This window comes from Dryas octopetala, chromosome 3 (assembly GCF_963921425.1).
Source record: "Dryas octopetala chromosome 3, drDryOcto1.1, whole genome shotgun sequence".
Classification (NCBI taxonomy): Eukaryota; Viridiplantae; Streptophyta; class Magnoliopsida; order Rosales; family Rosaceae; genus Dryas; species Dryas octopetala.
Genome location: NC_141368.1, coordinates 7,165,787 through 7,181,058, shown reverse-complemented (window position 1 = coordinate 7,181,058; position 15,272 = coordinate 7,165,787). Strand labels below are relative to the sequence as shown.

The window sequence follows — 15,272 nt, the reverse complement described above, 5'->3', positions numbered from 1 at the left end:
TGTCTGCTTTGATTTTTTTCTTTTATTAACACTCCTCATTTTTCAAAAAAAAAAAAAAGAAAACACTCTTTATTTAAACTGCTTTTTTTCTTAGTTGGGGATGTGGATCGAATTTGAATACAAAGTGAGTAATTTCATAGCACTTCTAACTGAACTACCCAACAACTGCACTCCACGTTTAAACTTTAGACTCCAAAAAGAAATATTTTATAATTTTATACATTCACATCAAGAGAGGGATTTACATGTCCCGAAAAGGACCAGGATCCTCTACCTGGTTTTTCCCTGCCCGTTTATACCAGGCTTCTAATCCTGGCCATCCAAACAAATAGAACAACTGAGATGATGCCACGTCTGCAATGACATTTTTAGTCACTCTTATTTTTCATTAAAATTACAAAATATTCTTAAAAAAAATAAAAAAGAAGTTTCTAGCTCATCGTTTTTTTGAAGGGAAGGAGTCTGAGTCGTCTAACCCAGCCTCATGGACTCCAGCGGCCCATTCTCACAGACAGCAACTCAACCTCATCCTCCAGTGACCTGAACACAAGAATTGAGAGTATGAATCCCATTGAGCTTTATCTCCATGGCTATACGCCAAGATTGAGATCAATGAAAACCCAGAGAGAAGGGAAGGAGATAGAGAATAATGGCCTGATATGAGGGTTTAAGCAGAAAAAAAAACATATAGAAGGAATCTAAAAATAATGTTTTTAAAATATAAAAAAAATATTATTTTTTATTTTCCTTTATGGGTGTGATTTTCTGATCTTCACTACTTGAAATATTTAGCGAAGCTCTCCCATCTGCCTCTCACAGTGTACGAATACACAGAGAAGAAAAGGAAGAGATGGTGAAAGAGAGAATACAAAAAGGCTTTGGGTTTGGATCAAAACCGTACCTTTTGGTATTTTTCTCTCACTCTTTCTTCTTTTTCATTTTTTCAAGAATATCTTCAAATTTTATTGAAAAATAAGTGACAAAAAATGTCATTGCAGATGTGGCATCATCTCAGTTGTTCTATTTGTTTGGATGACCAGGATTAGAAGGCTGGTATAAACGGGCAGAGAAAAACCAGGTAGAGGATCCTAGTCCTTCCGAAAATATTAACAACTGGTATCTCTTTCTCTATCTCTCCTCTCTCTTTATCTCTCTCTTCTCTCTTTTTCTCTTTATCCTGATACCCGGTCTGTCCCTATCACATTAACAAACAAATTATTTTCTAACATCAAAGGTGAGTATATGAGAAAAAGATGAACAAGTACTAAAAAATAATTAAAGTCGGTCCACGTTTAGTGTTTGCATTGTTTAACATTAGCACGCTGACTCTAAGCATTTGGACGCTCTGTTGGTAAGTTATAACTCATAGTTACATACACAATTACATAAAAAAAAAGTCATTTACATAGTTTTCAATAGTAATAAATAATAATAACATTCGAATGCTCCTTTATTCCAATAATACAATAATATTATTTGTTTTAGTCATTTATCTATACATTGGAGTGATAAAATTTTAAGGTAGTAAATTTTTATGCCAAGTTGCCACATAGGTTAATAAATGACAATTTTAACTTATTGATTGTCTACCTTCCTTGGAGATGCTCTTATAATGTAAATTAGGTTGATTTAGATATAAAAAATGAGTTTATTTATGATTGAAAAGTGTGCAATAGATGTTCAGATCATTAAATGTGAAAAAAAAAAAAAAATTGAAATAAAAGAAAGTTCGCTTTTCCTGAAAAAAATCGTATAATATTTGGAATTATTAGGCCAATGTTGTATATGGTCTCATGACCTCATCCATGTAATGGTTAAACTGTGATTGTCTACTTATATTTTTTAAGTTAATACTATGCTTATGGCCAATACGAGTCAGTTTAAAGTTTAAAGTTGTTAAATCAAGACTTATTAGTTTTATAATTTATATTAAGAAGACAATTAAATGAAAATTTGAAATAATGTGACCATAAACACAATATTAACCCAAGAGCATCCTAAATCATATTTGTCATCAGATGATGTCATTAGTACTAATCTCACATTCTTTGGGCAAGTGATTTGAAGGCAAAGTGGCAAACTTGAGAAACGGTATGGCAAATTTTTATTCTGCTTTGTTGAATAACAAAGATACATCATTCAGTGAAGAGCGTGTACATACATAATTATAATTAGATCGTGTGTGTGTTTGGGGGAGGGTGGGAATCACAAGATTTCATGCATCATTCAGAATTCATGTGATTTCATGCTGAGCTTTACTAACAAAATTTGCCAATATTTTCCAAAAATTACATGAAGATGAAGAAAAAACTTATATGCAAGGTCATAATTAGTCCATACAAAATATAAATTTCTCTGTTATATTTCAAGATCAGTAAACAGAGAAGAGAAAGAACCAAAGATGTGGTCATGATTCACTATTTCATTGAAGAAACAATTGAAATTATTGTTATCAACTGTGATACATCATTTACACGACTGTACAGGAAATGGCACATGTATCAACCACTGATTGAAATATGTTACAATTGAGGCTTAATTCTATTATTCGGATAAAAGGGGCAGACTAGTAACACTGGTACCTCCACCACCACCAGTTAGTGATTTAGAGTTAGTCATTTTCAGAGAACTTGAACTGGATTTAAGAGGTTTAGAAGAATTCTTCTTTAACCTCATGGGAAGAATCTGCAACCTGGGATTCATCTCAGTACCTGAATTTTCAGCAGCCAACTGATAACTTTTGACTAGCTCAAGCTGCCGGGCGATTATTTCAGAGCGCCTTGGGAGAAGCTCTACTGGCTCTCCACCAGGAATCACAATATACTCAATAGCAACTCGAACCTCCTATCAAAAACAAAAAGGAAAATTTGTGTATAATTAAGCAGATAATATAAGTAAGGATTGTGTTATGGCTCAAAAGGATATAAAGAATTTACAGACTCAAAAACAGAAATATTTAAAGTGAACATGAAGTTGAATGCTATTCCTTGGAATATTAGGCCGCAAAGTATGGGGGTACAACAGAGAGCAGAGAGTCGAATTTGTCAGACAATGCCAAAAAATGTATTCCACAGACATATATGGGCTGGGAAAGGAAATGCACCTCCAATGCATCAATCTCTTCCAAAGATGGTTTCCTTTTTGGTGCATCATCTTCAATTTCAATGTCAAAAGAATTATTGACTAGCTGCTTTGGCAAAGAGCCAGCTGATTCCATTTCAAGAATCATACGAACTGCCTTGACCATTTGTGCCATTGTATTTGACTGCAATTATGGACACCAAATATCCAAATGAGACACGGCATGTATACAAGCATATATAGATATAGAAACAGAAACAGAGAAAGTCTAAAAAAGAAATGAGGATACCTTCATGACAAAGACAGGCAACTGGTGGAATTTTGCCACGCCACGGATCCATGGGTTCTGCTTCATTTCAGAACTGGATGCAATAATTGCATTTGCTGTTCCGATATCATCAGTCACGTCTATTTCATCCTCAAGCCCCATTACCTTTGCTACTTGTAGTAGATCAGCTTCAAGGATCTACAATACATCAGAAGAATAAAAAGAAAGGTTTTAAATCAAATCATCTGCCTTGGCAAAATTCAAAAAGTTACTCTTCGCAATTCAACCACATACTCAACACTAAATTGAGCTTGTGCGGCCTCCAGTACTGCATATTAGTTTACAAAAAGTCAAAGTTTGAACTACAAGAAACGTATGACCTCCATTCTCATTTTAATGAGTGTAGGTTTAAAACTGCCAATTTAAACATAAAGTGAAGCATATAGAAACCCAAGTAATTTACCTTGTATGTATAGATAGACACGGGTGAACTTCTCTTCTCCACAGATTTATTGCTGCTCAACCTTTCGGACCGATTAGGAGAATGATCAGGATCTTCCTCATCAGACTCTATATCAGCAGCATCAATGTCTTTATTAACAATAAAATCAGACATTTTCAGATAGTTCATTTCAGGTATTGGAGTAGACTTGCGAGAGTCATTAGCATCCGCATCAATACGACGTACTTCAAACAAAGGAGATTTTCCTATAACAAAAAAAAACTTCAATTTAGATTGATTGTTGCCCTAACACTTCACTTTTGAGAGAAGTACGCAAAAATAAATCATTTAAGACATTAATTGGGAGGCTCTAAAGAAGAAAGTATAGAATACCAGCCAGTATAGCATCCACGGTTGCATCTAATCTGTGATGAACTTGAAATTCTGTTTTAGATATAATCTCAACAGCACATCTAAATGTTGGAGGTCCCTTTCTTTCAAGAATTGTCTTCTGCACTTTCCTTTTTCTTGCTTCTTCATCACCAAGGGTCACACTCTGCGGTCAGATGCAGAACTGGTTTTAATCAATCAACATTTCTTATCTGGGAAAGGCTTAAATTGGTAAGATCTCATCACAATGCTTATTGTAGAGGAAATGACTATTCACATATAAATGAATACAGAGTGGCAGAAAAGATATTGCATTCCACCTCTATGCCACCAACAAGGATTTGTAGAGAAGGATTCTTTATTACGTTGTCTATCGTCATTCCATGTGCTGTTCCAACTAGTTGCACTCCTCGTTGAGCAATAGTACTGGCAGCCAATGCTTCAAGCTCTGTTCCAATTTCATCTATTATAATGGTCTGAGGCATATGATTTTCAACGGCTTCAATCATAACCTGCATAAGGTCCAAAAGGGGAAAAAAGATGATATGGGTGAAAGAAATAATGCAAAAATCTACTACTTGGGAACTAAAGCAATAGTTACAGACAAAAGCCAAAGGATTGATGTCAAAGCTCGATACTCACATTATGCTGCATGTTGACATTAGGAACTTGCATCCTCCTTGCACGACCTATTCCTGCATGAGGAACATCTCCATCTCCCCCAATCTCATTCGATGTATCCACAATGACAACACGCTTCATATGGTCATCTGCCAACATTCTAGCAATTTCTCTGCACAAACACATCCTCTCTAAATTGATGACATGTTCACTCTTGATGCCAAGTCTCAATGGGAACAAAAGGAAAATCTAAATGTTACTTCATCTGCTTAAACCTCATGTAGGACATACCTGATCAAGGTTGTCTTGCCAACTCCAGGAGGTCCTATGACCAAGATGGAACCTCCATCCTCAACCAAGTCGCGGATGATCTCAGCACTTCCCGACATAGCTCGTCCCACCCGGCAAGTGAGACCAATGATTTGCATTTTCCGGTTTCGAATAGCACTTATTCGGTGTAGTGAGTTATTAATACCCGAACGGTTGTCATCTGAAAACTCACTAACCTACAAAAAGAAAAAGAATGCAGCTTGACATAAGAAATACATAAATCAAGAACCATATCTTCAGTCCTCCAAAACATCCAAATTATAACAGAATATTTAAACATATTGATCAGTTCTTTAAACAAAGCTATTAGTTACCCATCAATCATCAGCATAACCAATCACACAAGGGTCCAAAATTGACAAATCCAATTGAATATAAAAACTGCATTCCTGATTATATATTTATTTTTAAAAAAAAGACCACCATTAACCACCAAAAAATGCTCCAACCATTTATATACTTAGATCACCTTCGAAACGGCGTGTTGTAGATCTTCTTGGTTCACTGGCTTTTCCGAGATGACCCAATCACCGGAAGGGAACCTCGCAAGTGGGTTCCTTCCCAAATCCAGCACGACCTCAATGAGCTCGCCGATCTCCTCGTGCCTGCACAACTCCCTCTTCATCCTCAAAGGCAACAAGTTCAGAAACATTTCGAGCTCCGAAGCGGCCTCGGGCCGCTGCGACGTGGAAGCCGAATTCGGGTAATTGGATACCGACCCATTTCCGGAGAAGAAGCGATCCGAAGGCCTCCGAATTTCCGGGGACGGAAACGGCGGGGCCGGCGACGATTTGGACGAGGCGATTCCTTTATGCGCACGACGTGTTCGACGAAATGACGAAGAGACTGTGGAAGTAAAGTTGGAGTTTTGGAGGTAACAGAGGGTTGAAATGGGAATTTGGTTTGCTGAGTGCCATGAGCTCTGAAGATCAAGGAGCACAAAATGTGAGCTCAAAGCTCTCATTCTCTCTCTCAATAATTTCTTTTTTATTTTTTTTGCTTTTTAAATTCACACTCACAAACAGGCTTGGATTTCTCTTCTTTTTTTTTTTTTTGGCCACTGGATTTCTCTTCTTTATGGTTGCAGGTTTTCAAGTATTTTGGTTTGTGTCTGAATTTAGCATCGATGAATTGAAGAAGATTCGGATTTCGGAGGGATCTCCTCTGTGACTGGAGATTTGGAGGGAAAGTGGGCCCCCCCGAAGAGCAACCAAACAAACTGTTAACGACTCTTGAAGCAATCGAAGTTCATCCACGTGGGGCTGCTCTACGAGCCACACATATTGTCTTGCCTTTTTTGAGTTTTTCTCTTTTTAACTTCTTTTCTTAAATTAATATCAAATTTGTTTATGAATAATGTTTGGCTTGACAATTATCTGTGGCGCCAAAATCTCGTTATGTAATAAATACATGTTTAATAACTCGTAAAGAGGAATGTTTTTTTAATTACAATTAACAGAAAAGCATCTTCCTTTAAATAATTAAATGTATGTATTTTTCTCACTTTTTTCATACACAAATACAAAAATAATTAATGTATCGCAAGTAGTCATTTTCATTTTCGTATTTGGTCGACTTAGGAGACTTTGAAGCAAAATCTCAACAACATTCATGGAATCATGATAGTCTTCCAGCCGTGCAAGGCTGGTGCAGGCCGCCGATGAAGACAGCTCTACAGCTCTTGCCATGAGCCACGTCCCGGAACCGAATGGTTCATTTAACTTAAAAATAGTAACCCTATGCCGGTGGTCATTGTGTACATATAACTACCACTTCCCAGGTTTGATCTTGTACCAACAAATAAAGCTGTGATGTAGTCCATAATGAAAGATCAGAGAGAGAGAGGGAGAGAGAGAATCCATCAAGATGAGGAAGAGAATAGGAGATGATAAAATACTGAAACATAGTTAACTAACTAAACCAGAAGAGCTGAAACTGCCAAGTTATTTTCATTAGCAATTCAAGTTAAGATGGAGGTTATGCAACAAATTAGCCATTTTCATTATGCATGTCAAGATTTACACTTTATACTCAGGTTAGAGTCTTTGCTGTAGTAGAAACTCAATGCTAAGAAAATATGCTGTACACTGTACAGTGATGGAAGCCACTAACTAAATTCGGTATACAATCTATTCCCAACCCATCAATATATTTCTTACACCTTCCTCAATTTTGTTCACTGGCACTGAAGAACCATCTCCTTCATCTAGCAGGATTCTGTATACTTCCCACTCCCGGTCTCGGATCATGTGTCTTCCTATCTCAACCTGAAATAACACCAAAGCACACAATGAATGGTAGAATGACAAATTACATTGAACAGGATACCACTCCTTTCAGTTGGCCAAAATAAAATGTTGGATATCATTAGCATAACAAACTTATAAGATTGGTTTAGAGCCAATACCGAAAAGATGCGTATATTCAGATCTTTTAGGGCAAGAGTAATATCATAGAAAACAAGAGGACGACCCCTGCCAGACAACTCAACAGGGTTGGCTACCAACAGCTCAGTATCAGGACCACGGCTCACCACAGCCACTCTAAGAGGACGGAAAAGCTCCATTCTCAAGCGAGAACATAATGCATCTTGCTTGCTGGGGTCAACAATCTTCTTGCCATCTGCTTGCATAATGAACAAGTCCACCTCACAATTTCCTTTAGGGTTTGCATAGAATCGTCCATACGAAACCTGACATTAAACACAAAGGCATGGTTTAATAGAATTATCAGCCAACAAAGACCACAACCACAGGCATAATAAAACCTTTTGCAGCAAGTCCTGTAAAGGAATAATACTGCTTTGATGATTATATCAAGCATATTGAAGTTCAACATTTTCCAGGAACATGTGTTGAAACATTTTAGGTTCTGAATATTGGTAGGAACAATTTTAATGAAACCTCCCTGAGGTATTTTGAAAAGATTTTTGGGAAATTTTAATACATGCAGAGAACACTCCTAAGCTGAGCAGGTTCTTATCCTGAGGAAATGCACAACTAATAAGAACGGAGAGAAAAGAGAGAGCAAGGCTCAGGTAAAATTTCATATGCTAGGTTCCAAGAGTTCCCCTTAACAAATTAAAATTAAAATAATGTTATCAAATATTGGAATTCACAACCCAAGAGAATCATTTAACAGATCAAATATACAAATTTGAATTAAAAATAAATCACTCTTAAGTGAGAAGTGAGAGTATATATCAAACATTAAAAGTTAAAGAAACGAATTAATAATTTTCTGCAAACATAAAATTCCAATTAATATGATAAATGATTGATTTTAATAATGAAAAGGTCAAACTTTGAAATGGACCTAAAAGTTTTTTTTCCCCCAAAAAGAAAAGTGTAACTTAAAAATATGTACCTGCATGTTGTAATCCTTTAGGGTTCTCATGATATCATATACAAGACCTTTATGATCTGGACAGAAGATCTGAACAAGTGTGTGAGATGGGCTGAGGGTATTGTCCACTGTTACTGAAATGGGGTTGGAGGCAAGAGATCTGCTTAGGCATCCATTGGCCATCTCTAAACTGAATATTTCTTTAGTGATAGCAGAAGGTAGAAATGGAGAACCCTGTGAACATGCTGTAACTTCTGATCCAGCCAATTCAATTTCACAACTCAACAAAGTATGCCCTAAAACAGCTTTCATACAATGAATTGTTTCGTCTTGTCTTCTTTTTGTATGAAGAAGCTCTCTGATTGAAAAGAGGGAGGGAAAAAAAAAGCATTATATTATTAACCATATTCTAGAAAGGAGAGAAATGACAGCTCTCTCTCTTTCTCTAAGGAAACAAATGGAGGATGGCAGCTCTCTTTTCCTTTGCTCTTTGTATTATTAGCAGTTACGATCAATTGGAAAATACGACAAGTGAAAGTAGGAAAGTAAATAGACAAAAATACAAGCAGAAATACTGCACCATTATTAAAAGGAAAAGATGTCAAGAAAGACAAACCTGGTATCTGTAACAAAAAAAAGGTCCATCACTCGCCCATCCGGGGTAGTAGATACCTTCACTCTCTTTATTGTGAGCTCCAGCTCACAAAGAACCTTAGTGACATCTATAGGATAAAAAGTATTATTAATAGTCTCAAGCTAAATATGTGGTTCCATATAATACATTTACTGTTCAAGTATTAAGATGCATTGAAAAAGGTAGGCAAAACTAGGTAAAGAAAGAGAAAACAAAGACACAAATAGAAACAACACTTGTAGATCGAAATTACCAAAATAGATAAGCATAAGTGAAAAGGAAATTAGTCATAGAAGTGAAAGAAAAGAATCCTTTGTTTGCTTTCTCAAAAAGGGGAAGAAAAAAGTTTATTGTTGTCATCTACTGCTGTAAAATTTGTTTTCTTCCATTTTAGGCCACTCAAAAGAATAATTTATATTTTTAATCAGTCATAAATTATATTCCATGACAAATTCAATCTAGTCTAAACAAGGGAAATGAAAACTACTGATTTTACTTCTTGCCATTTACACCTAAAAAAATAATTCTCTTCGATCAATGCTTAGATACTGCTATATATCACCTTGGATGGTGATCATGGCCTTTCTATTTCATCATACAAAAATGACAATCACCCATAAAAGATAGTCATAACTTTGTCCAATTCATGCTCACTAAGTTAATAGAGATGAATTCAGACAAATCATTGAGCAAGTTAAGCAACATTCCAGTATAAACACAATTGAGAAATTTCACTAAATGTAATATCTCTAAGCCAAATTAAGCTTAAGGGCTAAATCCTACAAAAGAAGAACCAATTCCCAAGGTAACAATTACTCATGCAAGTGACATTCCAGGAATGAAAGATTACCATGCAATAAGCCTTCCCGATCATAAGAACACCAGAATTTCAAAAGGAACACATCTGGTGGCCTAGGCTGCTGGTTTTCAGGCCGATAATAGTATATTCCAGAAGTTGAAAAATACGATGGACACACTTCCAACAATCTCTTTGACAACAAATTCCACCTCGTGTTTGATCTTCCCACCACCCACAATACTACGTAGCACCATTTCCCATCCGTTGAAACATCTGCTCCACAAAAAAGCAAATTGGTCACCAGCACATTAATTAAAATATGAAGAGAAACTTGGAAAATAAAATTACCATTGCAAACTCTAAGAATGACCCATTTTCTGTTTTACTACTAGAGACTAGTCAACTAGACAAATAAAGCTAGAAACAAAAATAAGCAATCACCCATTCTTCGTTTCTTTCTAAAGCTTTAGATCCACCAAGAAAAGTTTTCAGAAAAATTCAAGAAACCCATCACAAATATTCTCAAGAATTTAAGATCCAAACAGTAAATATTCCAAGTTTTGCCAAATAAATCACACTCCCCCACTATTTTGCTGGCTACAACCCAAACCCACCACCAAATACCTCAGAGTCATTCAGAAAAACACAAATCAAAACAAAACCAAAGCACACAGAAGCAGTCAATAACCCTCACCTCCTCTGCAAATGCTTAGCCCAAAGAGCAATATAACCCGGCACAGATCACAACCCAACCCAGTCTTGTCAGGACAATTCACAGTGATCACAGTGGGATCTCCAGCCTTCTCTGCCTGCCTAATTACCACCACGTCCTCGTGCAAGATGCCCATTGCTTTCAGCTAACACTCTCTTCCTGCTCTGTTTTTTGCTCTGCTTTTCGATGACTAGGAAGCTCAGCAACAGATATAGTGAGCCCAACAAATGGGTATCTTCAGACTCTTTCCCTTGTTGTTTATTGAGCCAATGGATTGGAGATTCCGCCAAATTCAGATCAGATACAAACAGAGGATAACAGATTAGGAGGTCGCTCTCCTCCTCTGCTTTTCATTTCTCGGCATTTCAATTTCTCGTCATATTTTCGTATTTGTTGTTGGGTTGACTTGGGTCGGTGAGAGATTAAGACAGGCTTTTAAACGTAGGGATTGAGTGGACTCTGGTTTAGTTTAGGCTACTTTTGGAAGATGCATGGGCGAAATTTAAATTGGATCCCTAATAAAATTTTTTGCAAAATAATTTATAATTGATAATAAATTAATTAGAAAATTTGCGATCACATCAAAAAATCAATTAAAATTTTGTTGATTAAACGTTAAGAAATAATTGAAAAAATAATAATTTATAAGAATATAAGAGAAAAATTAAAAGGAAAAAACACATATTCAAATATTAATTATCTTCTTGCTTCAATCATATCTTTATAATTTCTTTCAGATTGAAAGAGTCTTTTTTTTAAAAAAAAAAATTAGTTTTCTACAAGACTATATGGAGAGGCAAAGTTCCGTTTTGGCCAATTCGAAACAAACATGCTATTTGAATTCAACTTTCCATAAAGAAGACATGTATTTTGATGAAAAAAAAAGAAGCAAAAAGGACAAAAAGGACCCAAGGGCAAAAAGGACCCACTGCCATATAGATCAAAACCCAGAAACAAAAGTTAGTAAAGTAAAGAAGCGCACCAATAGTGAAGTTACACACATAGACATGCTTGCGCAGTACAACTTCCACGTGTTGCATGCCAGACACAAACGCATGCATGCAACTCAGCAACTAAACCGCCTCTAATGGCCGAATTCCCAAAAACACCCCTCATGATTTAGAATTACTTCTTCCAATTCGGGGGCAAAACAGTAACTCAAAAATAAATCTCCAAAATAGAAGTAGCTAGCTAGCTAGCTAGCTAGCAAAGAAGTCCATAGCCAGAAGAAGATAATGGCCTCCGGACTACCTCCAACTACTCTAACATGCGCGGTGGGTCTTGCCGTCTTAACCTGCGCACTAAGCACTCTCTCCGTAGCTCTCCGTGAAATCCCAGCAGACCCAATCATACACCAAGTCACAGACAATCATGAGCTCCTAGGAACTGAGAGGAACTTCAAGATTTTCATGGAGAAATATGGGAAGACATATGGTACTAGAAAGGAGTACATGCACCGCCTTGGGATTTTCGCCAAGAACATGGTAAGAGCCGCCAAGCACCAGGCCCTGGACCCCACCGCGGTCCACGGCGTCACCCCCTTCTCGGACTTGTCCGAGGAGGAGTTTGAGCGGTTGTACACTGGAGTTAGAGGTGGGTCGGTTGGCTTCAACGACGGCGTTTCGAATAGTGCTGCTGCACCGGTTTTGGAGGTTGGTGGGTTGCCTGAGAGTTTTGATTGGAGAGAGAAGGGAGCTGTTACTGAGGTCAAGATGCAGGTAATTAATTAATTATTTATGAAGAGGTTAATTTTAATCTTCGATCTCAAGCTATGCAGATCGAGAGACAAATTTAATTTGTACCGAGTCTTGCTATATTTATCAAATTTTGTTCATCAAAGAATATGGATGTGACCCTATATTTTACTTATCTAAATTTAAAATCCGGACCAACCACTCATGTATGTATTTAAACATTATTGATTTTGTAGGTCTCAAATTAGGGGATCATTTTGTATTGTGTTGGATTATATTATTTATGGCCGGTGTAAATATTAAACATAATATATTGTTGTCTAATGCTTCAATTTTGGTATATATTGGTTATTGAAGTTGGCAAATTCCAGTAGTCTGAGCTTGTAATTAATATTGTTGATGCATATATGCAGGGTGGGTGCGGGTCATGCTGGGCCTTCAGCACCACAGGAGCTATTGAAGGAGCCAATTATATTGCAACAGGGAAGCTTCTTAATCTCAGTGAACAGCAGCTCGTGGATTGCGATCACACCTGTGACGTGAAAGACAAGACTGCGTGTGACAGTGGCTGCGGCGGTGGGCTTATGACCAACGCTTACAAGTATCTGATCGAAACAGGAGGGTTGGAGGATGAGGGTTCATACCCTTATACAGGGAAAAAGGGCGAATGCAAATTCAATCCTGAGAAAGTAGCTGTGAGAGTTGCCAATTTTACCACTATCCCAATTGATGAGGACCAAATTGCAGCAAATTTAGTCCACAATGGTCCTCTTGCCAGTGAGTATATATTGATTAAAGTTTATTTAATTGCATCATATATATTGCCTATCTATGCATATATATAAGAGGCAGTGCTTCTTAGCTAAAGCGAAGGTTCTCAAATTTACAGGCCAAAACGAAGTCTAATTAAGCTTAAAGGATTGAAGGGATAGATTTTGGTTTTGAAATTAATGAATAGGGTCGAATACTATATATATATGTTCATGATGATAATACTCCTTGGTATTTGCTATATCTATATACACACACACTCAGGGACGAATCCAGGATTTTAAAATGGGGTGGGCTAAACTTAGCTTACGAGTGAAACTCGACCGTATAAATGAATTTCATTAGCAAAAAAAAAAAGTTACACCTAATTAGGGGAAACATAATGAGCCTTACCCTAAAAATGCATATCTAAACAAATGAAAAAAATCGCACAAAAAAAAAGATAGCAATACAACAATTAAATATGCAATGCAAATACAATATAATACTATCTAAGTTGGGTCATATGTTTCTTCAAATAGCAAAAATCATTAAGTATCGATACTATTAGAAAAATCTCTTTTAATGTGGATGATCATACAATAATAACTTGTAGACCTATAAGTATGAGTCACTTAGTTAATACCTTGAAAATGAATATCTGCACATAAAAGATATACAACTTAAATTTAGAATTGCATGTCTATTGTTTATATGTTCCCAAATTTTCAAATCCCAACTTGATAGGTTCCCAATTTAGAATTTTATATTGTTTTATATGTTCCCAATCAATTTGTAATTTAACCATCACAATAATCAAGCTATAGTTTAATCAAAAAAAGAATCAAACCCTAATTTAATTATAAAAAATAATCAAAGCTCTAATTTTAAAATTGCAAAAATTTCTAATTTTAATAGATAGTTGAGCCAAAAAAAAGTATAGAGATTGGGTGCAAATACATATATAATACCTTGGCGGCTTGGCACTCCTTGGAGATTGGAGGGTTGAGCTATTTGTGTGGGGCCGGAGAGATGAGTTTTGGAGCTGCAGAGGAAAGAAGTTGGAGCAAGTGCGGATCTATGGGCTGTTTTTGGGGGGAGTGGAAGTAAGTAAAAGTAATTTTTTTTCATTAAACAAAGAGGCAGTAGCTGCAGCATGTGAAAAGTTGTTCCTCAGCAGAAAAAAAAAAAAAAAAACTTAAACTGTGGGTAGTGGGCTACTGTGCTTGGGATGGAAATTGGGTGGGCTAAGCTACCTAAGTAAGCTAAAAAACCAGAAAAAGAGCATGGGCTGCAGCCCATGCAGCCCACAACGTGCATTCGTCACTGCACACACTCACGGCGGACACGTTCATTGGATTAAGGCTTCGGATTCACAGTCTAACAATATATATTGTCTAGATTGGTTATGCATGATACTAATGCATTTGATATATATATGCAGTTGGGTTGAATGCTGTGTTTATGCAAACTTACATTGGCGGTGTTTCGTGCCCCCTTATTTGTATCAAGAAATGGGTGAACCACGGCTTTTTACTTGTGGGGTACGGCGCCAAGGGCTTCTCAATTCTCAGGTTTGGAAATAGGCCGTATTGGACAATCAAGAACTCATGGGGCAAGCAATGGGGAGAACAGGGTTATTACCGCCTTTGCCGAGGCCATGGTATGTGTGGCATGAATACAATGGTGTCTTCAGTTGTGACCACTCAAGCATCCTAGCTAGCTTAGCTAAAAGGCATAAATAATTAGTCGACACCTGCACGTACTACCTCTTCTGGCTGAACTTGTTTAATTAATTTTCCTAAATTCCTAGTGAGTAGTGATCATGCATGGGACTGCAGTGGAAAAGCCTGTGTATTGTTTACATATATATATATTTTGTACTCTAATAGATGTTGGCTAGCTAGCTTGTTTCATTTTCTATTTTACGAACAGAGTGCAATTAATACAGATTGAATTTTCCTGAGTTAGCAACTTCACAATATTGGTCGAGACACGATGGGGTAAGGGCATTGAGACATGGGTGATCTTGGAGGAAAAGTAAATGGCTGTGTTGGACAAAGACCCTCAGTTTTTAGCATTTGCTTCTCCAAACCCACGTATATACGCGATGTTTTATTTGATAGGAAGGTTCGAATTCTGACCTTAAATGTGCATGGGTGAATGCTTAAAACCATTGGAGTTATAAGAGCATTTCAAAAGGGGG

General features: G+C 36.8%; 3 protein-coding genes across 3 annotated transcripts; 1 reads left to right on the top strand and 2 right to left on the bottom strand.

Moving 5' to 3' along the window:
- Window positions 1-2,404: 2,404 nt before the first annotated feature.
- Window positions 2,405-6,312, bottom strand: SPD1 (P-loop containing nucleoside triphosphate hydrolases superfamily protein). The gene is made up of 9 exons (XM_086237745.1): window positions 5,602-6,312; window positions 5,094-5,308; window positions 4,824-4,974; window positions 4,502-4,693; window positions 4,185-4,347; window positions 3,813-4,057; window positions 3,371-3,547; window positions 3,104-3,265; window positions 2,405-2,844 (listed from the first exon to the last, which is right to left on the bottom strand). Exons 1-9 carry the CDS (start codon window positions 6,094-6,096, stop codon window positions 2,545-2,547), a joined length of 2,100 nt encoding a protein of 699 aa, XP_086093871.1. The 5' UTR covers window positions 6,097-6,312; the 3' UTR covers window positions 2,405-2,544.
- A 791-nt stretch (window positions 6,313-7,103) lies between these two features.
- On the bottom strand, window positions 7,104-10,994 carry LOC147290288 (ACT domain-containing protein ACR10-like). Its single transcript, XM_086236567.1, has 6 exons — window positions 10,605-10,994; window positions 9,962-10,183; window positions 9,094-9,199; window positions 8,499-8,835; window positions 7,540-7,824; window positions 7,104-7,399 (listed from the first exon to the last, which is right to left on the bottom strand). Exons 1-6 carry the CDS (start codon window positions 10,756-10,758, stop codon window positions 7,262-7,264), a joined length of 1,242 nt encoding a protein of 413 aa, XP_086092693.1. The 5' UTR covers window positions 10,759-10,994; the 3' UTR covers window positions 7,104-7,261.
- An 863-nt stretch (window positions 10,995-11,857) lies between these two features.
- Window positions 11,858-14,808, top strand: LOC147290287 (Papain family cysteine protease). The gene is made up of 3 exons (XM_086237102.1): window positions 11,858-12,340; window positions 12,730-13,093; window positions 14,511-14,808. The coding sequence occupies exons 1-3, from the start codon at window positions 11,858-11,860 to the stop codon at window positions 14,783-14,785; spliced, it is 1,122 nt and encodes a 373-aa protein (XP_086093228.1). The 3' UTR covers window positions 14,786-14,808.
- The last annotated feature ends 464 nt before the right edge of the window (window positions 14,809-15,272 follow it).